Source organism: Ischnura elegans, chromosome 10, assembly GCF_921293095.1.
Source record: "Ischnura elegans chromosome 10, ioIscEleg1.1, whole genome shotgun sequence".
Lineage (NCBI taxonomy): Eukaryota > Metazoa > Arthropoda > Insecta > Odonata > Coenagrionidae > Ischnura > Ischnura elegans.
This window is the reverse complement of record NC_060255.1, coordinates 69,487,420-69,514,847: the sequence shown is the minus strand read 5'-3', so window position 1 is coordinate 69,514,847 and position 27,428 is coordinate 69,487,420. Positions and strand designations below refer to the sequence as shown.

Here is a 27,428-nt window from a genome sequence, read left to right as displayed (position 1 = left end):
CACAACTTCGACAACGGGTGTATTTTTCAGATTATCGAGAAAGAGAAAACAGCCGCGCTACATCGTTCTTTTGTTTCCTCAGTCATCAGATTATTTTGTTTCTTATTCCGAGGTATAGCGGAGCAAACGGAAATCACTCCCCTTCCTTGACCATGTGCGTGCACGAGGGATGATGTGAAAGACTTGATCCCTCTGCCCTCTTGCGGGCTGAATCGGAAATTTCAACGAAAGCGGTTTCGCTGGAGAAATCCTTTCTTTTTGATTTTTCTCGTGGACGCAATACCTTGGGCTCGTTCAAAGAAAAATATTTCCGTGTTGTGACTTCATGAAAATATTACCTTGACCTAGTATTAACGATCGGATATTTTAATTTCACCTATATTTCTATTCATTTATGATTGTTTACCTGTACCTTCATAGAGGTCATTACTTAGCGGACCTAGAGTAATAAATATTTCTTTCTAATAACTAGAATCTTGAGTTTGTGTGAACGTTAATGTTGTAAATTTTTCTATCACAGTAAACAAGGATAGGTCTTCTATATTTTTTCTTCTCCGTGTTTTCAATGATAAATAAAAAAGAGTTAGAGTAAAAGGGTGGAATATGCTATATAAGGGTGGTGGAGGTGAATGCTGACATTAACTGATCTTTTTGCTGTGTGAGAACATTGTTCCTTAGTTCTCCAAAATATTTCGCGGATAAATTTTGGAAAAAATAGATTAAGGTTCTTAGAGACTCGAAAATTAGTCGTGAAGATAAAGAATTATAATTAGCAGGAAGTTACTGATGCCTGTTTTGACTTCCGGTTGATGTAATTTTAGTCTTCCAATTAAACCGCGTAATGAACCATTTTTTGCTTCTCTGGCGACTCTGATATCAGTATAAAACGGAAGGGGTAGTGATAAGTACGGCTTTTAGTAAGTAATAAGAATCAGCGTCGTGGATTATTTGATTAATGCCGACTGTTGCAAAACTGTGCGCTGACGAACCACGCAAGACGTAGTCGTGAAAAATCCTCCAGCAGAAAAAGCCTCGTTAATCCAGTTAAATAACATAATTTTACAAAAGGTCACACGAGGAAATAAATTATTTTATAAAATGCATAAAGCTGGGATAAAAGAAATGGCAGCATACTTTTTAGTTAATGTTTTAGTAGTTTAATAAACCAAATTAATTGTAACAATGAGACATGAAATAATGAAACCAAAAACAAATAAAACGACATTCAGAGGCCCTGAGGATGAGCCCCAAGTCGGTGCTTGAAACGTTGTTTAAAATGTAGATTTTAACCCGGTGGGAATCCCGAGATGATTTTATCCCAAAAGACGCATTGTCCAGAGAGTTTTGGATAATTTGCGTTATTGCACACGCATCACTTTGGGCAAACTGTCATTTGAGCAGGGATTTCTTTATATTTGACTAGTAACTTACCTATTTTGGATGTATGAGATGTATGCTTGAGTTGTCTGAATGATCCATATGTAAACATCACTCTTTCTGCACAATACACACAACACACGCATATCCCAAAGTTTTTTTTTTGTTTCCTCCTTCGCATCCTGTTTATCACGACTTTCTCTTTAGCCCCTTTCCCGTCCTTTTTTCCGCCATCTGTATCTCTCTCTTTCTTTCTATTTAGCCTTAAACTGGAGTGTGAAAAGCTAGCCAGCGAGAAAATTGAGATTCAGAGGCATTATGTGATGGTGAGTATTTGGTGTGCGGGATTGGAAGGAAAGAACTTAACAAAACTGTATATTTGTAAAAAGAAATATCTCGACTGGTTTTGTTCGTTGTTTGAATGGGAAAAAAAGCTCTGGTGGACTCTTCTTTTTTTCTATCTTTTATTTTTTCGGTTTCGTGTGTTTTGTTTGAGTGTGTGTGGTTGACTGTGTGTGAGTTTTTGGAATGTGTTGTTTTGTGTGACTGTGAGAGTGTGGTTTGTTTGAAGTCTGGGGTGGTTTTTCGTCTTTAGGTGGTAATGGCTTATTTTCCTATGTCGTCCATTATACGAAATTTGGGAAAAGGTGGTTGGAAACGGTACGTGTATTATCATGTCATTCTTTAAATTAATCCTCTCGAAGGGGACTGGTGTAAAAAAATAAGAATCCTTAAGGTTTTTTTTTAGGACTCATCCAAGAAAACTTTGATAGTTTTATTTATCTATTGAGCGTTTTCTATCCTTACAAAGCCTCAAAAACCTTTTATGGCTGCTCGGATTCTGGTTCACTATTTTGGTTGGCTAGTAAATTAGGAGGCGTCGTAGATATTCATTTATTTCCACTTCAACTACTGACCTAAGTTTAATTTATCTTATGCGTATCAGTATTCAGAAGTCTATGTAATAGTTGCATAACAATTTACCATTTTTAGTGGTGGAATACTCAGTTAAATAATGACATTATTTTGTCTGAATTTCCAGGCTTTTTTCAAAATCATATTCGTTCCCTACGAATGTTGTCGTCATCTAAACGTAAATAAATAGATGTGGTTTTAGAGATTTTTATGGTTTTTCGCCAGAATTTCCTTCATTCTCTCCACTGCGATGTACATTATTTGCGTTCGATATTCCCACCACTACAACTTCAATCTTTAGTTCCGTTTTTCACGTATATTTCTTCTTAAAACAATGTTATAACTTAAAACCGTAATTTATCGTCTTTTTAAGTATTTCTTGAGTCGTTTAAAAATCACTTAAGCTAGCTATATGCGTAGCGTGCTATTTGAACGTGTTTTATTTCTTAATTGGTTTTCAATCGTGTTGCTGTTTTGATTTATCAGCTCTGAGGATACTTCAGTGAAGCATTGGACAGGATGTTTTTTTTAATCGTTCTACCAAACCCTCAAAAATTTTATTTAAAAGTTATCATCCACCATTAGATGTTTCAATTTTTGTGTGATAATTGGACTGATTGACACTAAAAATGAATCGCATAGATATTAGGACTGAAATTAGTGTCGTGACTATATTTATTCGTGGCTCATACTAAAAACATTTCTTCCCTGATTATTAATTTCGATGAGCTATTCGTAATTTTGTTGAGGCAGTGGAATGAAAAAGTATCCAGCCAATCAAACTTGATGAAATTCCTTTTGACCCATGATTGAGGAATATGGGTGCTGCTTAATTATAGGCCAATACATATTTCCTGGTAATTTTCCCAAGTGCCGCAAGAATGAGTACATCAGTTTCGTCGATTGCATTTTAATCCGTGGGAAGTGCATTGTGATGTCACTGCAAATCAGCAACGGGCCCGAAGATCGTTTAGATTTTTATCTTCCGTAGCCTCCACTGTTCCAGCCCTCAGCCAATCTACTCGAAATTCGTTTTCGTTTAGTATCATGTGCTCTTTTCATTAATCAAGGGTGGCCTTACTAAATGATGCATCGGAGTCGCTAGCAAATTTATTGCATAGCATACGCCGGTCAACAGATTAATTGGAGTTGATGAATCATTGCTTTTTAGCATTGTATCGCCACCATATGTATTCAGTAATGGCTGAGTGTGGGTCCTTTTCGAATGTGCGTTAATACTCGTTGCTTAATCAGTTTCCCCTGTCGACAATTTATCTCTGCCATGAAATGTCTGGGAAAGGGTCAAATATTGGAAAAGATAATTCCTTGTCAAAATCCTACTTCTTTCGTGTTAGTATCTAGTGACAGAAATTACCAAACGTTAAATAGATGATATAATAATAGCTAATATTAAATACCATTTCATTTAATACTATAATTGAATTGAATACTAAAAATACATTCTGATAATTAATTTCCGTTGACACACATGTTGTGTGTTTTACTTCGCACCTTTTCTAACGTAGAAGCATTTAGTTTCTTAGAGCCCCAATACGTTAATATCCCATTTTTTCCCCTCTGTCAATATCACTTTTTATTGGTCGGGAAAAATGGATTTTGCGAATACATTTAGGAACTGATCCAAGTAAATCCGAAATTACTGAGTTGGCTCCGCCTTTTAATGAAATCTTAACACATAAAACAGTATAATTAACCGTTGATTCTTTTATCTTAAGAATCTTAACAATTAATCTTTTATCTTAAGTGCTCCCCCTGGCTTTTTTTTTGGTAGACTTTAGTTTTTTTTATTAACCGAGGCTTATTCCGTTCAAATAATTCTTGTGCCGGAAACATATTTAGCTGAACTTTATTACAACGTATTTTGGAATGAATATTTATTCACTGTTTATTATCGTTTTTATCTTTATTTAGTCAGCAGAAAACCAAATTCACTCGTGGAAAAGTTCCTGTTTTTTCCTTGCGTGGTTAATGCGTGCTGCTATGTGGTGAAAGTAGTACAAGAACGCAATTAAAATTTGCTGCTTTATAAATTTCTCCTCTATAATACCTATGTTTTTAAATCTAGTTTCTTCAGAATAAATTTTCTTAATTGGCGTGGTTTATTGATAGTTATTATTTATTTTGGCTTTGTACAAATGCAGCTCAACTTTTTATTCTAAGTTTTTATTTACCTAGCTAAGAATATTATTGACATCTCCTTTCATTTGATTATTTTCTAGTTTTTTATTGTTTAAGTTCAAATAGAAAAAAAAATCATCTCTCCAATAAGTTCCTATATGTTCTCATATTTTTTTTAATAATTCAGTTTCTTGGTATTTACTATTAGGTTGAAAAACCTCGTCGTTAACATTATTTGTGCGACTTATTCGCCAAATATGGAGCCCAAAAAATACCTAGCATATGGCTGGTTCTTTCAGCTCACCGCATCTTAAAAAAAGTCGTGGAAAACCGAGCCTTGTGTCGCTGTTTTTGATCTAACGGGAAATTATCGCAAATTCATATTTGACCAAGCATTGTGCGTGCTTGTTAACGCTCTGACGAGCTCTCCTTGGCTAAATATTTGATCTGATCGGAATTAAAGTACGCAGGTAATCACCGTTTCAAAAGGTGGTGGGGAGGGAATTGTGAGAGGGGGAAAACTCTTATCGGGGAATTTCAAATTACCCCCCACCTCTGCGCTGTATATATATACATATATGCACGATAAAATTTCCTCAGTATTAAAATTTCCGAGCACGACCATCGCTTGAGCGCATATCGACGGAATTCCTACGCTAGATTCTATTTGCTCTCTCGGAAGAGATTACAATGCTAATTCGCGCGCATTCTCACCCCAAATGCGGCTCCGTTTTCAAGCGATCACTATCAGTTGTGCATCGAGCATATTTAAATCAAATCGTCACTCCGAAATAATAAATAGTGAGTTAATTTTCCGGCGCGCCGTGGATTTATTTTGCGTTTTCGCTTCACTCGTAATTAGCGATTCAATTACTGCCCTGATTTTACTGGTTGCAGTTTGCAGCGCGATTGGGGGTGGGGGAAGGGTGACGGAGAAGGGAGTATGTGTGCATACGTGCGCGCCCCGATAATTAATTGATGAAAGTAGCCCAAAGCAATTTGGAATTACCGAATGAATTTGCTCATATTCATTGGAAATAATATCCTAACATTCTCTCTCTTGTTTGCTCAAGAGCGTGTTATTAACCGTACCGCCAATTTCCACAAAGGTGGAATTATGTAATGCCTGCACTTGATGTTTTGGTTTTTTATGTAACACGTAAGCGTTTTGTTAACCGTTTCAGCGGCTCCCATAATGCAGGCGATTGGCTGATCGCGTTGCTCTTTGCTAATCAGCGGACGTTACATCGCCTGATGTGTGCTTTTCGATGTCCCGCGCAGTCGAACTCAAATGCTATAATCTACACGAGATGACCGAGATGCTCGCGTTTATTTTGTAACTTTTGCCCGTTTATCCAATAGTTCCCATCCGTCAGCTTCTGTTTATTGGAATACCCTATTAATTTTTGCAGTGTCCTCGTAATGTCTAATCAACTATTACACCGTCAAAGTTAGGTTTACTCGGATCATTTCACTAATCACTCTAGCCTGTCCTCTTATCATCAAATTTCATTCCTTATTGGCTGAAAGGGCTATTCCATTTCATTCTGTCCACGACCCCTATTCTCTTCCTTCTATTCCTTACCCTTCCCCGCTTGCATAACATCTTTTCTTCTTTCACGGTTTTTAACATCCCCTCTCGAATTAGTACTTGCTTCTCCCATATTCTCTGCGTCCTCCGATTTCCTCTATTAGATACCTCTCCTCGCCCACCATGCTGAGCACTTCGTTGTTCCTCTCCATCCATCCCACCTTCTCCATTCTCCTTCGTGCTCGTATCTCGAACTCATCCAGCCCAATCTCAAAAGGTAATCTAGAGTTAAACAAATATTTTGAAAACTGTCAAATCCGCAGAGTATTATTCATTACAGCCTCGACCGATTTCTACATCCCTGTGTCAACATGAAGAGAAATATTACGTCTTGATTACTACAAGGGAATGTTGAATCCGTTCGAGGTTATACAGAATAAGTCAAATTGCTAAAGGTTTCAATACATTTGTTTAGCCATAAGTAAATTCTAAGTTCAGCCCATTTGAAAAACTATTGAAGATTTACTCATCAGTTCATTGTTTCGTGATAAGAATTGAATACTTGTTATTATTGTACTCTAAAGCTCGATTATTGTGTTAGTTTTCAAAAGTATATTCAGTTGCTAATATTTTTTGTGTGTGATAAGTCACATAGTGTTGAATTTTAGACTCAATCAACTCGTCCAAAGCCTTCTGTGGTTATAACCAAATGCAGTAATAGGTCTCAAGCCTTTGTAAGGGACAAAAAATGCGTTGTTACCATATTTGGAAAAGGATTAAGAAACTATGGGAGTAAAACTTTGCGATATTAGAAGAATAATAAATAAGGGAGGGTAGCGAATGCAAAAAATAACAAATGAAACGTGGCAAGGGAAGCAATTAATTATGTAACGTTACCACTACCTGTTGGTGCCTCCTTTCCTCTGTTGATTTTATAAATTTTAATAAAGCGCTCGCCTTAAATATAACTACTACTTCTTCCTCTCCGACTAGTTTCACTTGTATCAGTACCAGTGTGCGTATTTCCCGTTCCCCTTTCCTTACCGTGCGAAGTGCTCAGCGGGCCACTCGAGCTGTCTCTTTGATCTTAAAGACATTCCTCTCGTCCTGCTCCTTAACCTCTTCCTCAGCACGTTCTGCGAGAATTATGACGGCGACGTCCGGGGTCGCGTATATCTTCCTCGCCCCCTGAGATTGCGTAGATAGATTGGCAGGGAAGCGTCGGTTGTTAATTCTTGCCTTCCTCTCTCGCATGTAGTCTGTCCCTTTCAACCGCTTCCGCGACCTTCCTGCCATCTACCGGTGCCGCCTTACGACGTAAATTCTCCCTGGAATCCGTACTTGACTCAGCTGGAGATGTTGTTTTGTGGCTCGAGTGCTGGTATTTAATCATAAAAATATCCAGTCCTATGCATGGTTGACTCTTTAGGGTTGCCATATCCCTATGCGCTATTATCCGAAGCAGAGGAAGAGGTCTCGGAGAACTGTGGTGGTCCCAAAATAAGCTTGGATGAAGGAGAAGTACATTTCAATTTCAGTAATAGATAGGGAGGTAGGCGTTCCAATAAGGGAGCCGTTAACTCAAATCGCTATTCTTTTGAAGGAATAAAATAGGCTGATGTGTGAAACATAAGTTGCAGAGAAAAAATACTCTCATTAAGCCATTCTCTTTTTTTAAATAAATTTTGTTGTGTATCTCTTGAAGCGAATTAAAATGATAATATAAAACAGGGATGCAATTAGTTGACAAACGGGTCTTAGCCGGCCTCGGTGGCGGCGGGGTAACGTTCTGGCCTGCCAAACAAGAGGTCGCGGGTTCGAGTCCCGCCTGGGTAGGTTTCCCCGGTCCAGGGCATGGTCGTTTGTGTACGTTTACTTGTTACATTTGTTGAACACCCCGGTGTAAAATGGCCAATAAGAGTTGTATTCGGTGGTTTGAGAATTAAAAAAAAAAATAAATTAAAAAATCCCCTTCTCGATCTGTCTCAGGTACTTATCTCTGGGAACTCTTCTAACAAATTATCCTTCCATTGCGTTTCCCATGTAACTGCTTTGTCTCCATAAGGCCAATGTGTCGTGTTCCTCTTCGGTCTCGAAGGCAGGGATGACAATAGAAACCAAACGAAAGTCAAAACCAGTAAAATTTCAATAGTTTTGTTCCCGGGAGCGAAATGTAGAAACGGAATGGATTTAAACCTGGGGAACTAAACTCAGGGTCGAAACGAAATCGGAAGCAAAACTATTTCGGGTCGAAATTAAACTAAAACTCTGCGACGAAACGAAACGCAGATAATTTTTCGCACTGGAGGGACCACGTGCTTCATCTCCGAACAATTTAGTTTCGACCCACACACCGAGCGCAAAGTATGGTTGAATGAAGTAGAGGTTCGGCCTACCGCCATTAGATGCATGGGGCACTCATATTTTTACCACTAACAGGAGAACGGTGAAAGAAAACTGGCTACTCGATTTTTAAGCTCAATATTTTAACATCTCTACACGAATGTCAAACGTAATGGGTCGAAACTCTCTTATCCCCCTCCACTCAACTTTTGGGATCGAAACTTAACTATGATCAGCGGAGTTTCGATTAATTTAGTTTCATTCCCGTGAGTAAAGTTTCGTCCCGGGTCGAAACTAAACTCCTTGCTGATTTTAATTTCGTGCAGGAACGAAACTAAGCCTAAGCCTCGTATTTTCGTTGACCTCCTGGTCGAAACAAAAAATTATCGTTTCTTTTCACTCGCCATCCCTACAGGAAATTTTTGTTAATAATAATGTCGCCTTTACTTCAAGCGGATTTAGGACTATTTAGTCCTTTCTTACAATATACTTGTTTTAACAATCACATAATCCATGCCCTGTGTGGAGATTAACCCACCCAGGTGGGATTGGAACCCGCGACCTCTAAGTTGGCAGTCGGGGACGTTACCCCGGCGCCTCCGAGGCCGGCAGTAGAGGGTTAGGATTAATGTGCGGAATACGGTCAGTCGCGGTCAAGGCAGCTTTGGGCACTGTGCGGAAAACAGACTTTCTTATCTACCGAGGCAGGTAAAATGTACGGATGAGCCGCTACCTTCAGCCCATCATTAGTATGGAGGGCGCAGAAAAAGATTTAAAAAATCGAGACGAGAGGCCGCGCGGCAAAAATCAACCTAAAACTCGCATTTCGGAGACAGATAAGGAGAACATGCCTCGCGACGCCGTAGTCCATCCCGAGCGAATTCATTCGTCCGACACCGTGCTGATTTTAATTTCGTGCAGGAATGAAACTAATCGTAGGCGTCGTACTTTCGTTTCCTTCCGGGTCAAAACGAAACATTTTCGTTGCCATCCCTGATCCAACGCCTCTGTTCTTTTCTGATCACTAAACCTACCGAGATTCTAACAACCTCCGGAATGCCTGTAATGATAATCATCATCTCGTAGTGTATATTTATTCTCATGTCCCCACCCCGAGGATGAGGTTGAACGATTATCTCAATCATATTTCTTTCTTTATTACCCTTTCGGTTGAGCGGTTTCGCGTTCCTCTCATTGTTTTCTTCTATATCTTATTTTTTTCGCCCTTCCCCCTCTGTGTTTTCTGGGGTAAGAATCATTAAGCTTTCCGGTGTTTGATTAAGCCCTCTCCTAATGGGTTTCTCGTCCGTTTTTTTTTATCCTTGCTTTTCCCTTTCGATGCGTGTTCAATTTTTTTCATGGCTCCCTCCACGTCTCATTCCTTCTCCTTCTCACGCAGCCGAGAGCGCTTTTATTTTCTCGAGGCGTTGAAGAATCTCGTTTTCGCCGACCTTTCTCCGCTACCTCTGCCATCATCGTTTGTCTTTATTTCTTTCCACTTCATCAGGGAATCAAAGATCTGCGAATTTATTTAACCTCCTCTTTTATTAGTCTTTATTAGTTTATTTATTAGTATCAATCCGTCGTAATGCCACGCGGGCACCGTTTACAAGAAACGGAAGTCTCGCGAAGTGTTTTCGTCGATTTGCGTTTTGTAATTTTCGTGTTGAATATAAATATTTCATCTCTTTAAGAAACCGTCATCTATGTCCGAGGATGATTTTAACTTAACTACAAAACCTAAATAATTTTCTGCAATAATAATTCAACGCCTTAATGCGTACTTTGACGTTTTCGTGTATGAGTTGTTTGAGGGATTAGATGTGTTACCGACTGAGGTGGTTAATGAATAAATTATGACCCCCATACCAGTATTTACCTCCTTATGTTTAAAAAAAGCCTTGTAATCGCCTCCTTAATTTAAATCACGTGATCTCTTAAGGTCATTTTTTTCTCGATAGGCTGTGGGTTTGTATGTACATGTGTTTGTGAATGATTGTATAAGTGCGTGTGTCCTTGTGTGTGTGTTGAACAGTTTGTTTGGGTGCCTTGTGAGTCTGATTGTTCCCCATACACGAGTTCTTATCTTCCCAATAGCCTCCATATGTTTTTATTCCAATCGTGGGCGTAAAACCCCGCTAACCCATCTTCCATATCAAGCAATCTTCCTTAAATTTCTTCTCCGCCTACGACCCACGTGTCGTCACACACAGCTATACCCGCCATGTTTAGCGTCATCGGCGTCACCAGGGAAACCGAATTTGTTTACGAAGCGTGAGGAGCACGTGCAAAAAACGTGATGTGAATGAGTATTATTCCTCACACAAATCAACACACCAGTCCTGTTCCGACAACAAATTTTAATCCTCTCTCTCTTATTTGTCCATTTCTCAATATTTCGATGATCTTTTTTAACTTTTATAACCATTCTTCCGCACTCTTTGTTATAGTTTTTTATTCCTTGTCTCTTTCTCTCTCTCTCTCACTCTCTTCCCCCACCCCCGTTCCTCTCCTCAATAAACCTTCCCCGAATGTTAACCCCCTCTACGCACCCATTTCCCACCACCCATAATACAGTTTGAAAATCGAGTGTGAAAAATTAGCGCAGGAGAAAACGGAAATGCAAAGGCACTACGTTATGGTGAGTAGAAGAGACTTAGAAAAAGATTTCAGGGTTGCATGCTGGTTTGAGCCACATCCGTTCCCGACCGTCCAGACTAATTCGACGCCGGGAACTGTGGTTTTTCTTATTAGTCCATCTTTCGTTTTTATTTCTTGCTCTTTCTCTCACCTCTTTCTTACGGAGTGAGAAGCTCTATCCTTCTCGAGCTTTGTTATGTTTTGCTAATTTAGTTATGGTGGTGGTTTTTTTTATTAGTTATGTTTTTTGCTTATCCATCATTTGGTGGACAAACAATGAATGATCGTTGGAGAATCTATGATATACTTTCTGATGTTTGAGCGGTTTGATAATTTTTTGGTAGTTTAAATGCTAGGGTCCTGAACGAGGACGAGTATGGGTGAGTTTAATTTCAAATTATTTGCTTTCCTCGGGTTTACTTTTGGCGAAAAAGCCGTATCCTTCGCCCATCGCAGTTACCCGTGATGAAAAGTTAGTGTCAGCTAAATAGCGATTTTTTTCGAAAATATATCAGGTTTTAGAAGGTATCTTACCGTTAACAAAATATTTTAGTGTAACGAATCGATAATATTCCGTAAATACATTACTTTCTCTTCCCAGCATAAGCTCAGTGTTTATTCCTGCATCGTCTTATCGACATGCATAAAATTAGTAGAACAATATAATATATTTACTTCTATCAAATATCTTGTTTCCCCAACTTTATGGGAAATTATCATATTTCTATTTAATTCGTGTTGCTGAATTCGTATCTGCTGTTATTCATTATTTCGATTCCTGAAAATAATGGAATTCAGGCATCCTTGGTCCATTTTGCGTTCAAGCGTTATAGCGCTAAAATTAGTTTCGTAATCCCTTGGACCGCAATACTTTGTGAAGATAAATTATATGCTGCGTCGCTGTCCATTAACTTTAATTCACTCTGAAAATATCCTGTTCATTTCATCGGGTATCCTGCGCCTACGAATGATTTCTTTACGCTAAAATTGTTTCGCGAGCGATCGCCGACTATTTACTCGTGGAAACGAACGTTGTATTGGCTTATTAATTAATTAAAGTCGTTCGCAAAACGATTCCAGGCACCCCTACCCTATTAAAATCCTATCTGTATGGTTTTTATTTTTTTTTTTGCCTCTGTCTCATATTTTGAAATTCGTGTCATTTCGCGTTTCGGAGTTGGGTATTTGGATGAAAATACACATTTCTCTTTGAAATTACGTCCGTCAATTCGCGGGAACGATTGAAGGGAGATGTCGTTCAATTTAATATCTGTTATTCAAATTTCATGTCTATGCGGCCCATAATGAAATCTTTCGCCGAGGCATTTACCCGTGCCCGTACAAAAAAATCTGGGGTTGGGAGAAGGGAACGCGCTACCGTTGTTTTAATCAACGCTGCTCATGATAGCACGCAAACTTGCCCACCCTTCTAATTAATTGAAATCCCAAAAACAGAATTCTATACGTCGCGATTGTATAAATAGCTTATATTTCCCACGAAGTATGGATTTTATTAATCAATGACTCCCGAGTATTTTATGTGAGTTATTTAATCATCTCGGTTAAGGTTTGGAAATAGTTTAGGGATTAATTCCGTTTCCATGAAATGTCACTATTAATTTGTACGATAGGGTACTCCTCAGTGGTCGCACCCAATGTTATTCAGGGAATTCTCTGTAATATTATCTTGCTCCCCCTTACGAATTATTAAATTATCCGGAAAGTTGTCGACCTCTATTATTAATACTATACGAGACGGGTATAAAATTATCTGTATCAATATTTTTCTTCCAACGCAGTGTAACTTCTCTTCCTGCGGTAAGATGGGTGTGGGCATAAATTTCTACTTGCTATCCAAGCTTGGGTATTATTATAGTAATCGTGGAAAGCAAATAGAATTCGTAGAAATAAGTTTGATTGAATCCTGATACGATCTTTCTTATTCCAAAGAATCTAATTTAATGGAAATAAAACTCCCAACCAATAAAAGGAAGATTAAAATAAACGCTAAATAGTATTTAGTCAGTCAGAGTTACCAATAGGGTCTTCGAAGAAACTGAACGTGGCACAGTTGACGAAACGTTAGCATTATTTATGCGAATCCATTGGAAAAATATCCTAAATAAATTTTTAGCTCGATGCGATTGTTTTTGTCTTTGCCAAAACACATTCGAAGGCCAGAAATTCATGCTCTTTTCAAGCATCTGTGTGGTCATCATCTTGGGTGTTTAAAAATATGCTGTTGACCTGTCAGAGTGAGGTATAAATTTTCCACTTCCAACTCTCAAAGTTCATCTTTCGTGACGCTTCAGCCAATTCTAAAACGCCAAATATGGCTGTGTAGGCGAGGGTAGGGAAAAAGTCATTTTCCAAGTGGCTATCATTTGGGCAATAATTAGGCTTGAATATTAAAAATTTCTTTATTTTGAGTGACAACTTATAATCTGGACCTAATAGTTTGTAATCATTTTAAGTTGTATATTTGGCGCTATATTAGTGTCATTGTTTCGCATAACTTCTGAGTCCAGACAAGCCACTTATTATTTAGGTAATTAACTACTTAGTAATTACTAGTTAAACAACTTAGAGACTGGGAATAGTTACAATATGATGAAAATCAGGGTATTATGGTGTTTTATTTTCATATTTTAAGTTTCATATACTTAATATAGGTATTAGTTTTCGAATGTTACTATTTTAATATTGGTCTCATGCGCAGATACCGAAAATCCCTCTTGTTTATATTGACGGAAGAACAACAATGCGTGGTGAATTTTCCGTGGTAACGCGTGCACGTCAGTCCACCTTCCCGTGTCGGGCAGACTCCCGGGACCTGCTGACCGCAAAAAGCCGAAAAGAATCATTTGGTTTGGGAGGTCGGCGCGCGGTCGTTTTTGGACGCGGGAAGGGGCCGCGGTTTCGCGTGGCGGGAACGGAGAGTCGAATAAAAAAAGGACGAGCGATGTCCGTGTGGCGTCATAACTCATTGCGCTCCGCGTGTTTCCCTCCCCCCGAACCGCTTTTCAATGGCCGTGCATGGGCGGTAATTCGTGCACACTTCTGCGTAAGCTCTCGCGATGTTGTTGTATTCTGTTCAAATCATGGGTACTCGCCACTTCCGACAGTTCCGGGACGTTTCTCATTCGGGCCAAAAGTGCAATGACGGATCGAGTCCGAGCTACTCGGTTTAAAAACTTCCGTGTCGCAAACTCATGTGTAACACATAGATGATATTAATGTCCTTTGGAAGAAGCATAGTGACTGAGAATCAGAATAAGTTTTTGGTTTGCCTAAAGGTAAAATTTCCCTAGACATGAAAATTCAAACCTACTTGAATGTGTTGTCATAGTCTATTGCCCATTATAGTTCGTTTTCGCGTAGTAACGTGTTGGGAGTCTTTCCTCGCCACAAATCACACTATGGCCTTTCAGTATCCAAGGTGTTTGACAATGATAATAATAATTATTATTATATTATATTTGATAAACTTTATGCTAAAAATCAAAAAAGATAATAGTATGAAACTGTTGTGGAGTTTTTAACGGGTTTGTTCTAACGTTATTCCCGACAATGGGGATTCATGGGAATTCTATCCTAATTAAACAGTCTTATCAATAGGAACCACTTTAGGCTCGCTACATCTATGCTAGAAAATTAAATGCTTTGAATGATACTAGCTATTTATTTGCGGGAAATTTCGTGCCTCCTGGAAAAGGACTTTATACCCTCCTCACACGTTTTTCCCACCCTAAACAACGTCCTATTTACTCGAAAAATTATTGTCATGGATCGTGGTATTTCTCCCCTCAAATTAAAATCTTATGAAAACTCACTTTGATGAATTGACGCGTTTGTTAACTTCTCGGCAATGCTCTTCTACCTCCACAAAGCGAGTTCTTATTATAAATTCATTGAAATAGTACCGATGAGCGTGGCTTTAATTATTTCTCTATTGTTTTACGCATTAAATAGCAAGCGAACAACTAGTATTGAACTGAAATTTAGGACATTAATGAACTGCAAAAGTGAGGAATAATTGCAATTCCATGACGTCATCACATTGACTTGGATAACCGTTTGGGTCTGTTTTGCGTGAGTTTATTAGGAAAATTGAGGCGTGTGACAACCTCGTTCCTGATGCTGTCTCTTTCGGCGTGTTCCCTTTACTTGTTTTTCTTCTTTTTTTTTGACTAATCATTACCCGACTCCCGCCCATTGGGCCGTGCCTCATAATGAGGTTGCGTTTGAGTGCTCGCGTGCGTGTTGTTTTTTTCCCCTGTGTGTGGTGATGTCCATATACTGCGAATATGTGTGGAAAGAAATGAGTGGTACAAGTGATCTTGTTGTGGTGGTGGTGGTGATTGTGTTGTGGCGGCCACGTCACCGCTTCCCGTGTGGCGTTGCTCGTTGTTGTTGTGTGCGTGTTTTGTGTGTAGTCGTTTGCATTGTGTTTGGGTGCGTTGCTTTGTAAGTAATCGCTGTCGTGCGCATTCGTTACTTCCTCTATTTTTTCCCGCCTTTTTCTCTCCAGTCCATTGTTGGACTCGTAGTTTGGTCGCTGCATGCGCGCTGGGAGTTAGTCCTGCATGATTCGCTCTCATTTGCGCGAATGATTCGCTGATGACATCCGATTGCATGCCGGGCCAGCGGCACGATGCTTTTTTTTTTTAATTCTCCCCTTCCGTGACTGTTCCTCCTCCCCCTGTTCCCCTATTTCCTTCCTTTGCAGGCCAGAGCAGTGTAACCTCATAGTTTCCTCTCCTCCTTCCGTACCAAAAGCGGTTTACGTCATATTATTCCCTCATTCCTGCCCTAAATAAATACTCCCTTCCTTCGTCAAACTCCGCGGGATCGCAGCAGCCCGGTAAGTAGCCAATATGATGTGTATCCTTTTTTATCCTCAGTATCACGATTGCATTTCTGAAGGTGATCCCTCCAGTAGGCAATAGCCTTTAGTGTCACCTAAAGCTCCAAAATCGGTTTTTTATGTATGATATTTAACAGTTTAAAGTCGTTATTTTGCAATCCGAGTATCGTCAAGTGATACGTTATTTCTGTCAGCCACTTGTGGGTCCATATGAAGCAAATTCTCGGGCTTCACCTCATTAAGGTATTTGGAAATTATTTCAAGTCCTGAAAGTGTTTCACTTCAGGTGTAGCTTTTAACTCTTTACAAGTTTTTATCTCGGTGGATTAGTGCTGAAGCCAAATTCATTACTGATACATGTTTTGTCACGACACATTATTCAGAGACCGTGGGCCCTCGGTCACATCCAAATATCCTAGGTTATTTTAGTGTGATGCATACATTTCCATGTAACCAGGCGGAAGTAAGGCAGTAACTGGACCAGAGAGGAATCTATCATATTAAAATGAGCTTGAGCATTAGAAGTTGCACTCGGTTTTCATCCATGTCTGTTAAATAAATACCTGGAGCATATGTAAGAATCAGACGAGAAACGTAAAAGCGTACAATTAGACGTCACAAATAATATCCGATTATATATTCCAGCGATAGTATGGGGATGCGTGCGAAGAATTATCAGTATTCCACATATTAGTAGCGTTGACAGACAGGCAGGTTGGCATAAATGTTATTCTGAGAATTCATAGTGAGTTGGGTGGCCCTCGCAAAATTCTGATAGGGTTGGTATTTCATTCGTACCGTATTATCGCCGCTTTATCAGCTTCGGCCGGCTTTAATCTCAGGCAAAACCCACGCTGGAAGAACGATTTGCGCAACTGATGACGCTGAACTAGTTCCGGTCACCGAGGGCTCGTAATGTCATAATGAGTTCGACATGGTCACTGTGTGACGGCAATACAAAAGAGGAAATGTGTATTCTTATTATGTACTGGTAACCATATTTTTTTAGAGTATTTTCAAAAGGCATTATTTTTTCTTCAGTGCAGTAGTGCCGTTTACACCCTCCATTTCGAGTTCATCGTAAGATGTTTTTTCCTTCCATCTTAACTTGTTGATCATTTGAATATAAACGCTAAAATCGTACCAGTGATGAAAAATGTCAAGCAAACTCCGTCTTACGACTTGCTTTCTCATCCATGTTTGCGAGAAACCTACGTCAACAATTCACGATTTATGTAAGTAAGTAACTACCTACCCAGTACGGCTGTTTTCGTTTTTATTAGGCAGGAATGTAAAGCCTCAATGTTAGGAAATGGTTATATTTTCAATCAGCGAAATTTTAGTTTCGAATATCGTCTTACATTTAGATTAGCCTGTTTCATTCTTGTGGCGAAGTTCATGAGGTGTTCATTTTCCCCTTCATAAATTCGTGGTAGTAAAAAAAAGCTATTTAATAGTGACCTAACTAACTACTTGTGACTGGTGGAAAATGTTACCCTCATTTGAGAACACTCAGCAGATAAACGAGTGGTTTACGTAATTAGGTGTAATGTTGCTCTTCCTGTGTATTCTGTGGATATAGCAATAATTATGGCGCGAGTAATAATTGTGGAATAATTATACCTCCGGTCGCGCAGAGATTGGTTAATTTGTCCCACTACGGAGCACAATAGCCTTTAACGAAGGCAATTTGGATAGATTGTGCCGTGGAAAGGATAAATGTTATCAGCTGCAATATTCCCACGCTAACTCGTCCAGTTAAATTTGGATTTTACTGAGGTGCCTTTAAATTGAAATTCAACTCAAACTTCGAATTATTCAATGTATACATTATTCTTACCAATAACTTCAGCTGCTAAAAGTGATCGAACACTGTGAGGATGCAAGATGAATCCTAAAGGGCGTAGCCGGATACGCCAGCCGAAAGGTATTAAAAAACGCCTCCAGAAAACGGTTTTTCTTTTTGGCCCTCTCAAACATATTTTATAAAAACATGCGTTAGAAATTTTCAAATCGACGCCATATCTTATTGTCCCGCTCAAAGTTCTTGAAAACAATCGGAAATCTGCTCCATTAAATAAGGTTTCAAATGCCGCAAACCGCATTACAAAATATGCCTTCTTGACCGAGATATTAAAAAAAGAGTGAAAATCGTATTGTCGATCTAGCCGGCCTTGGTGGGCCTCTAGCGGGCTGGAAATGTGGGGAGGTTTGTCCTATTTGATCCCAAATCGCATACCCCAAGTACGGAAAAAATCCCGGAGGGGGGACTTTTCACCCTCTTATTCGGCTGTGCCCTTTATGGGCCACAAGAGTTTTACATTTTTAATGGGTCAAAGAGATATAACTGTTGATAGCTGTGATTACATAAATGGAACACTTCATACTGGGTCTTATTTGGCGAATCCCTGCATTTTTTGACTTTCGTAACCTCTGGTAGGTGAAGCTTTTTGGTAAGTTCAACCGACTCTTAGATTTTTTTCAGGCATCTTTTTGCGATGTTTTATCGTAGATCGTCCATTTTAGCGGCTAAATGTTTTTCTTTGATGTCAGTTTTATAGCATTTGTAAATATCGACCGTAATTATTTGTGCTCAGGACCTACCACAGTATTCCACCAGAAAACTATCTAATCCTCGTTGTGCCGTTGGCCATGTGTTCCTCACCGAAAAGTTCCACCAACCGAAATATCAGCTTTGAGATAGGTAGTTGTCCAAATGAATAATTATGCAACGACTAAAATCTCGAGTAAAAAATCAAGATTAATTTTTTAGTTACAAATCACTATCGTAGCATTAAAATAAAAATAGCTTGTTGACATACCAAAAACCATAATAATAATAGTTTTTCCCGTAGGTGATACATTTTATTTAAATATTTACAGCATTTGTCACTCCAAATGGGTGGCACTGAGAGGGTCAATAAACCATTAGTTATAGTAATATCATCCTTATTATCGCGAGAGTAAACTAATCCTGATATTCGACGGGGACTGCTACTACTGCCTGGAATTTAAAAATAGTTGGTATTGGCTGACACTTTATTGCGCGTCGCATCATAGATGGCCAAAAATCTCGACGATGAATTCGATTAATAGTATGATGTAGTACGCCCGGCTATGCCTCTTACGTCATGTCACGGTTTTACGCCTTCCATCGGGTATTAACAGCCTTTGATTTGCGTCCGTATCGCTTGATATTTCGCCCTTGAGTGAAAAAGTGATGCGGAGGTAATTTATCGCCCTCATTCCGCTCCGTGGAAGGTTAATGCGGGTGGAATTTATTACATTCATCACGCTTCCTCTCGGAAAATTACTCGCCTCGGGGGACTGGCCGAGTAGACGCGGACGCTCCGAACGCTTTCCGATCTTCAATTTTTCCTCCCTCCTCCCCCACCAATCAAATACCATCCCACTCCCCTGTAAGGCAAGTTCACCTCACCCCACATGGGTTCCAGAACTGCTCGTATTGTTGGCCACCTACTTCTTCAAAGCGGATTTCCGTTCGATCCCCCTCGATCCGCGAGGCCTTATCGCGATTCGGCTAAGTCAGATCAAAATGAAAATTTGAAGTAAGCGTCAAAAAGAGAGGATTTAGTGCTATAAATATATGTTGGTAATTGCTAATTACACCTTCGGATAGCATCGCAGCAAATATTATGAGAACATATACGTTCAATTCTTTGTTTCTGTGAAGCATTTCAAACTGAGAAGTATGCTCATGAAGCGATCGTGAAAACAAGGTCATTAAGCGTGAAAACCGGCAAATAATTTATTGTCTGTTTTAGTTTCAGACGTTCGTATGTTTACATTATTGTAGTTGATATATTTTATGATATTCTTCGATAGCGGCTTGTTCTTTGTAGTCAATTTGCGCTCGTGGGTAATTATTATTCTTTATAGAAGCCGTGTAGCGCAGGGCTCTGTTCTTTGACCAACCTTTTTGTACAAAAATCTTGATTTCCTTACAGCTGACTAATCTTGAGTAAATGCATTACACGATTAATGCTTGTGAGAGAAAATCAAATCGGTACCAAGAAGCTGGCTTTGAGGAGTACGCATAGAAATCTGAAATCGGAGTGTCGATAGACCTGAGTATCGATGATGCCTTCAATTAATCGAATTATAGAACGATTTTCGCTGATCGATCTCGTGAGGGGGTAATTTTCAAAGTAGTCTACATATTTCTTTCTCAATCTGTGTGAGTGGGAGGTGTGTCAGGAAAGAAAGGCGTAAGGTGGCGTAATAAAAACAAGAGAACATCGCTGTAATGGCGGTGGGCGTGAGCCCCGTCGTGTATACACGCGGTCCTCGTCATCATCGCCTCGCGGTGCTTGCCGGGAAAGAGGGCGTGTTCAATTGGAGTGGGGTCCGACAAGTGCGTTTGGATATATACAAGCGCACCGGATTAACCGTGCGAGAAAGCTCAAGTCTGCGCTCGCAACCAGGAACTCAACTTTAAGTCGCGTCAAAAAGAAAAAATGGAAAAAAACAAAGCTGAAGCTTCGTTCGCAATAGCAATCTTCGCTCATCGAGTCCTACTCTGCTGTTGCCCGATCAATAGGTCTTCATACTTTTCACTATTGATTATAGCATTTTTTAAATTGAATTTATCGTTTTTTTAGTGTAGTGGCTTATTCTAAGCTATTTTAATGTCAGAAGTGGAGATGGATACATCGCTTCATTGGTATTATGTTCGATGTATAGGCCCGATTTATCTATAAAACCGTAAGATATGATTTTCAGTCAAATTTGGGATGCCTCACTAAATTTTTGTTTCATGAAATTTACCGTAACGTTTGTCATGAAATTCAGAATCGACTAATACGCACTTAATGAATATATATTTTGTTTTAAATGTGATGAATTTACCTCATAACGATGTAATAGTTAATTGCAGTGAAGTAAATCCAATATCCATCCTAGTTAAGATTGCGTATTTCAGGGCTTATTCTGGTTAAGGTTTCTGAGGCCTCAACTTTTAGGGATTGTTAAAATGGTCTCCGTAATAGAAGAGGTTTTGAAACCTAGCCTTAAACCATCAATGCTTCAAATATATGTCCCTATGATAATGTATCTATTTCTTGGATCATTTTTACATTATATGATATAGGATGGTGCATGGTGATACTCAATCGGTGTACATAAGCGGTGATGTTATTTTTTTGCGTCTTGGTTTTTTGTCAATTTTCTTATTGAGAATCGTCGTTCATGTACGATATTTCCTATTTTCTGACTGTACTCTAGATTTTGTCGTCAAACCCACTATGACAAGCTCCTTTGCCCTCTCCATGTATTTCTTTGTCATTCCTACCAATGGAAACGCGTGAAAATGTAGTAAGGCGTGTCATGGTGTTGGCTTTCGTAGAACTTTGGAGTAAAGAAGGATATTTATCCTGCGGTGTCAATGTTTTTTTATTCAGAGTCGTAAGTGTTTTTATTTGGTATTCGTTGTCTTCGAGTGAGTCGACTCAAAAAGCTTGGAAAATAGTGTGTGTTGTCAACCCTTTTAGATGACGCACGTACTCACGAAACGGATTATTTATGACAACGGATGCCTTAGTTACTCCGATCTTCTCGCTGTTTGCAGCTTGTCCCGCGAGCAGTCCCTTGTCCAAGAACCGCTTGTGCGAGTTATTTCTTCGTGTCGAGTGCAAAAGATTGGGTGAGTGGGTGTTTGTCGTTGAAGTAAGTCGAACTCGGACGACTAAGGGAGTTTCTCTCGTTTTATTCTCTCATCATACGAAATGTCGTTTTTGTTGGCCAGCACGAAGTTCTTTGTAAACCTCCTGTACGAAGACTAACGCAAATAAGCACCGTCCCCACTCTGAATTAAAAACATTGACACCACAGGATAAACATCCTTCTTTCCAGCCCGGTTCTACGAAAGCCGTCACCATGTCGACTTCCTGAATTTTCAAAAGTTTCCATGGGAAGAGTTACTTAAATAAATACACTTTCATGGTATCGAAAGTTCGGGGTGAGATATTGGGATTCACGGCAGTAGTATTAAAGGGAGGACAGCAAATGGGAAAGAAAATCCATAAGTAGTGTAACTTAGTATGCGACACCTGAAAGAAAACACGCATGTCACAAGCATATAGCATCGGATACGAATTTAAGAGGAAGCAGCACTCCTCCTCGACTGGTATTTTTTTCGTAATTATTGATAATTTTCGACTTTAGACGCTATCATCTTGAAACTTAGAGGTAGCTGTGTTACCCTTTATTAAAATTTGATTATTTTATCAAGTTTTTCGTTCTGTTGCAATGTGGTGCTCCTGAAGGTTAATACCTCAATAAAGCAAGGATAAGAATGGCCGCAGGGTCTCTTAGTTCGCCAGTTTAATTCGCTGTGTTACTTGTAAAAGTTTTGTTAGAATCATTAGGTTCAGTGGAGCTAAATCGATTGGCACTTTGGCCAGCAAATTTACGTAGCGATACGTTTATGGCAAATTAAATTATTTCCCGTGCCCATCATTCCAGCCGTGAGCCCCTTGGATTAAGTATATTCAAGAGCGCTCAGGTGCTTTGCTTAACCAAAAGCAGAGGGCAGCGTTATCTTCAATAAATAAAACGATGGAGGAAACTCGTTGAAGTAAATTTTTTATCTCGCTTAGTGCTTGACGAGGCATGTAGCGTAATGAAACGAAAAGATTTTACCGTGACCAGGAATTTAAGTTAGTTACTCGGTTTCAGTCATCCGATTTTTTAACTTTGAGTTTATCAGTCATTTGACTAACTCAGAACGATTAGGAAATGTATTATTTGTTGCTAAAAGGTATGCGGAATAAGGTGGTCTTTTTTGTACTATATCTACTTTTTTGTTACTTCTTCTGTTTTTTTATATTTGCATTGTAATGTATCCGCTCATCCTTATATTTATCATTTTTAATTCTTTAATTTGTGCATTATGAGATGTATTATACGGTAAAACCCCAATGCGCTCAAAATGGACTATACCCAAGAACAATAAACCATATTATTATCATTATTCCTTTGTATTGAGTTGTTTGTATTTTCTAACGTCGGCTGTATTTCTCAATAGGGCTTGGGATCATTTCATAATCCCATTTATGTGTTTTCTCTCGCGTCTACTCATATGTTCTCATTGGGGTGGATGTTCTGGGCGGCCGGATTATCTAATTGGCTCGTATCTCTTTGGACGCAATCAACTCCACGTCCCTGGACGCTAGCCGTCATTCCTCCCGAAAAAAAAGCTGTCGATTCCCTATTACTGCGATCACATTCCCTCCCGTGTCATAAGGGAAACGATTCTCGACGCTTCGAAAAACAAACAGAAAAAAATATGTGAACCCTGGCTTGAAAAATTGAAATTAACTTAATCCGCCGTGATATATGTCCGTCCGTGCTCTTCCATAAAAATGTCTTGGCGACAAATTTAATCCAGACGGATCGTGACACAAAAAAATAAACAAATGAACGAATAAATAGAAACATACATACACATACACGCTGCAGAACCACCGCTGGGTCGCTTTTAAATATTGACTTATCGACCAATGATAAAAAAAATTTAATAAAAAAGAGAGAGAGAAACATGGAAAGAATTATGCATCGTCGGTCGCGGATGGGATGTATGGAGGCTTTAATAATAAAAAAAAAGAAGAATTTATCTCCATATTTGTGTTCGTATGAATGATTTACGCTTGTTAGCGATGGGAGGGTTAAAAAAAATTAATAAAAACGTGTGGGGTATGTTTGTATGTGTGCGTGAGGAAAAAAAGTGGCGGACAAACATTTGGGAAAGAGGGAGGGGGAAAAAGCGATGTATTCATAATGCCAATCGGCGAGGAGTTGCTTGGTTTAAATCCCCTTTAGCGCGTTCACCCACCAATACACAAACAAGCGAGAGAGACTCACCGACACACACACGTGGAAACACATGGAGAAGCACGTTTCAATGCGACTGCCCCCGCTATATACAGTGAGTTAGGGAGTGCGACCCCGGTGGGAGGCGGCTATCACGCTGTTCACAGTCTGGCTTATTGGCCTCCATAACAGGGAGTGATTGGTTCGCGTGGAGGCGGGTATGGGGGTGAGGGAGGGGGTGTGGAGCGTTTGACCGGAAGCGTGGGGATGCTGGGGGCGGTGGGGGTGGGTGGTTTCTGTCGCCGCGGAGTGGGTGGTTGTCGTGTTGGTATTGTCGGTCCGCGGTGGGAGGGTTGGAGAACGTAGTGTTTTGAGCGCTGACGCCTCGCCATAAACCTACCCCATCCCCTCGCGTTGCTTGGGTGATTCTTGCTATCGGCTCTCGAACTCCAAATCAGTGGCTATTTCATTAGATTTCGATGGTGAGCATCGAAAATTCAAGTTGTAATGACGATGGTTGGAAACTGTTAAGGATTTTCTTGTAATCAATTTTCTTTTGTAGATAATTTTTTTGTACATCGTTTGAAATCAGACGCTATTTTATTCGATATCGATTGTGAGCATCGAAAACTCGAGTTAGGTAATGTCACTCGAGGACTGTTGTCCATTTTTTTACAATCAATTTTCTCTAACAAGTAATTTTTTGTGTATCGATTGGATAATGTGTATCGAAACTTGCTCTGTCGTAAATGTCTGAAATCAACTACAATGTGTATGCGAAAAATTGTGCTTAGTTTTTCGGTCGTGGTTGTCGTGTCTGGGCTGTAAGGTGTGGAGCGTGATGTTGAAGTGTTTGGATTTGCGCCTTGACGCTTCGTTACGTTGCGTAACGGTAGTTGAATGGGCGACTTTTGCCATCGCCTCTAGTACTGTATGGACAAAAATAATCTCTCTGTGCTTTCTATTTTAGGCATCGATAAATTGAATGTGGTTGATGGTTGCCAATTATCAAGGGTTTTTTCTTTTTAGCCATCAATTTTCTCTTGTAATTTTTTTTTCTTCGACGGTGTATCGAAACTATCAACCGTCGATAAGTATCGACAATATAATTCAATCGTAAATTGAAAATTTTTGACCATTTTGTCGTCGACATTGATTGTTGATGTATTTCATTGATTGGCCATCATCGAAATTCGGTCAGTCATTTTCAATCGAATACTCGTCGATAATTATAAATGGAAATGAACCACAATCAGTGGTCATTGCTTTCGGGAAGAGCTACTAATGCCTGCCACAGAAAACGTCAGCTCATCTTTGGTGGCCTGAGAAATAATTGACCTTTTCGATCTAGTGGACAATCGAAAAAACCCATCCTACGCTATTTGTCACTTGCATTCTATTAAACCCTTTCCTATTCGAGCAGATCGCCCCTTAAAATATTTTTTTTAATTCCCTAAATCCCATAGCTCCTACTCATCCCTCCTCAAGTCCAAGTATTCATGTACATATGAATGTGCACATGCTTGCCGCCGCAGATGCGGAATCCACAGGCGCCAGTTTGTCCAACGTTTGAAAGTTTCGACGCAGGGATTAATTTGTGCCCTCTCTTTTTCTCTGTGGGAATGTCGCTTGCCGCTGCTCTCCGTAACCCTTCGCTCTGAACGAATAAATGCGTGGGACGGAGGCAGAAAGGCGAGAAAAATAGCCCGCAATTTTTATTTTTAATCGTAACACCGTCCAACCGTACTAACTAGTTCAAATGAAATGGCTCCCGGAGTCCACGGATTGGCTACGTTGGGTCTAGCAGAATTATTTTTTCTCGATGCAGTCCGATGCATGTGTGCTTGATACATTTTTTTGTGTGGCCTCAGAAGTTGACCGTGGACTTTTTTTTTTCATTTTTTCGGAAGCGATGAGAAGTACCTACTCGTTAGTTGCTTTTGTAGTGAGTGCTATCTATCAATTGCAAGTGGGGATTTGCGCGGGTGAATGATACATACAATATATTTGTACTTATTTGTGCTTCACTACTTTTGTGAGGCATGGATGATAACTGCAGTAGATGCCTCAATCTGGGAAGCTTCCGATTTGCGGTGCGATGGTAGAATGGTGAAGATGAAATATATAAATCTTGTGACTAATGGGGAAGTTCTAAGAAAAATAGGAGATTTGAAAAGTGTTGCATAATAATTTCTGTAAATAATTTTGCAATAATATACTCTCCACATCTATCGTTCAAAAAGGCCATTGTGATAACTGAAACATATGCTTATAGTATTGTTTTTTTTTAGGTTTAGCGTTTGTGAAAGTACTGACCAGATTTTTGCTCCTTTATTTATGTCTTTAGGAAATAACTTTTGGCGTCTTTAATTGAAGCGTGGTAGATTCATGTTGAAACAAGCACTTATTATCGTACACTCACAAAATAAATACCGAACCGGATTTCGGCAACTCAGTGCCATTTTCTGGCCAATATTTACTGAGGAAATGGCTCTTCAGTGGTCGAAATCGAGGTTATTTTCTGTACAGATTTAGTGTGGAGTATATTCATTTGTTCCGCGTGAAAATGTGTGCATTGCTGGAAAAGATTACTCTTTCCTGTATGCTAGAGTGAGGAATAGCCTCGCATCTAATTTTTCCTTTCCCGCAATCGGCGTATCAGGGGCTAGGTATCCAAATACTTACTCTTGCGTGGTCCCACCTTCGTCTTCGTATCTTTCCCCATCCGCCCTTCCTCGCTAACCGGACCAATCACGCTCGTCACGGGCGTCCTGAGATCCCCCCCTGCCCTGACCAACAGCTGCACGATCACAGTGATGGGGGCCGGGTTGCGTCTCGCTGGTCCATCACGCCGCTCGTGCTCTCCACGTGCTCAAAAGTGACTCCAATACTTTCATACGAAACAGGGCGGTCCGAACGTCGCGACGCATTGGGTCGAACACGTGTTGGATTGTCTTTGTGTTTGGCGGACGGGTTTGCAGAGGGTGCTTCCTCCCTGCTACCAATTGGAACTCCATTAAGCCATCATCGCCCTTCTCAAGCCAGCGTGCTCCTGCTAAGCTGTCTCTCTATCAACTTGTTTGGTCATAGGAAACAGAATTCACGAAGGCGATCGACAGTCTCTTCATCCAATGTTTTCTTTTGACATTCAAACGTCGGAGAAGAAAAGAATTATCTTCAAGGAAGCGATAATCGAAAGCATTTTTAGTTTTTAAATCAAGAGAAAAGAAATAAATTAAGCATTGCGCTATATTGCAGGACTCATTTTCGTCCTGGTTGTACCGGATATTAACGTTATTCCGTTGAAACGCACAGTTTAAGTAAATAAATCAGGAAGTTTTATATTTTGCAGAGTTTTTCATGATGCTATAAAATATTTGGCTCCGATTACCCCATTTATTCGTTGTTGCCATTCCCAATGACAATCTATCATGGGGCTCAACGTAACCTTACTGATAATCTCAGTCGAGAACAATGCCTTTAGGTCAACAAAGGCTTTAAAAGCTCGATATGAGACCCGTATCTATCACTAAAGCTTGTTGGAAATCGTTTGCGGCGTCTTTTAATGGAAGAATTTCACACCAATGACGAGTCAAACAAATGTAATACTTCGCATTTTTATTACAAAATCGAAATAGGCAACGGCTTAGAGATACTATGTCGATAAAATTCTCTGATGAACTGAAGAGTAGGTAGCAGAGGAGTAGGTGCGTAGTGTTATCAGGAATACGAGATCCAAATAGGCAGGCCACAATTTACGACTTTTTTGTGAATTTGGTATTTAAA

The 27,428-nt window shown here is 39.7% G+C and overlaps 1 protein-coding gene across 6 annotated transcripts in view; it reads left to right on the top strand.

The window, feature by feature from the left end:
- The window catches only part of LOC124166372 (transducin-like enhancer protein 4), a 531,827-nt gene that overhangs the window by 322,996 nt on the left and 181,403 nt on the right, over positions 1 to 27,428 (top strand). For 5 of the 6 annotated variants that reach the window (XM_046543871.1, XM_046543867.1, XM_046543872.1 and 2 more), the window contains exon 3: positions 1,640 to 1,703. In XM_046543871.1, the coding sequence (XP_046399827.1) occupies positions 1,640 to 1,703 (64 nt within the window). Of the gene's footprint in view, positions 1 to 1,639; positions 1,704 to 10,882; positions 10,947 to 27,428 lie in introns of all 6 variants that reach the window. The other variant, XM_046543868.1, reaches the window with a different exon arrangement.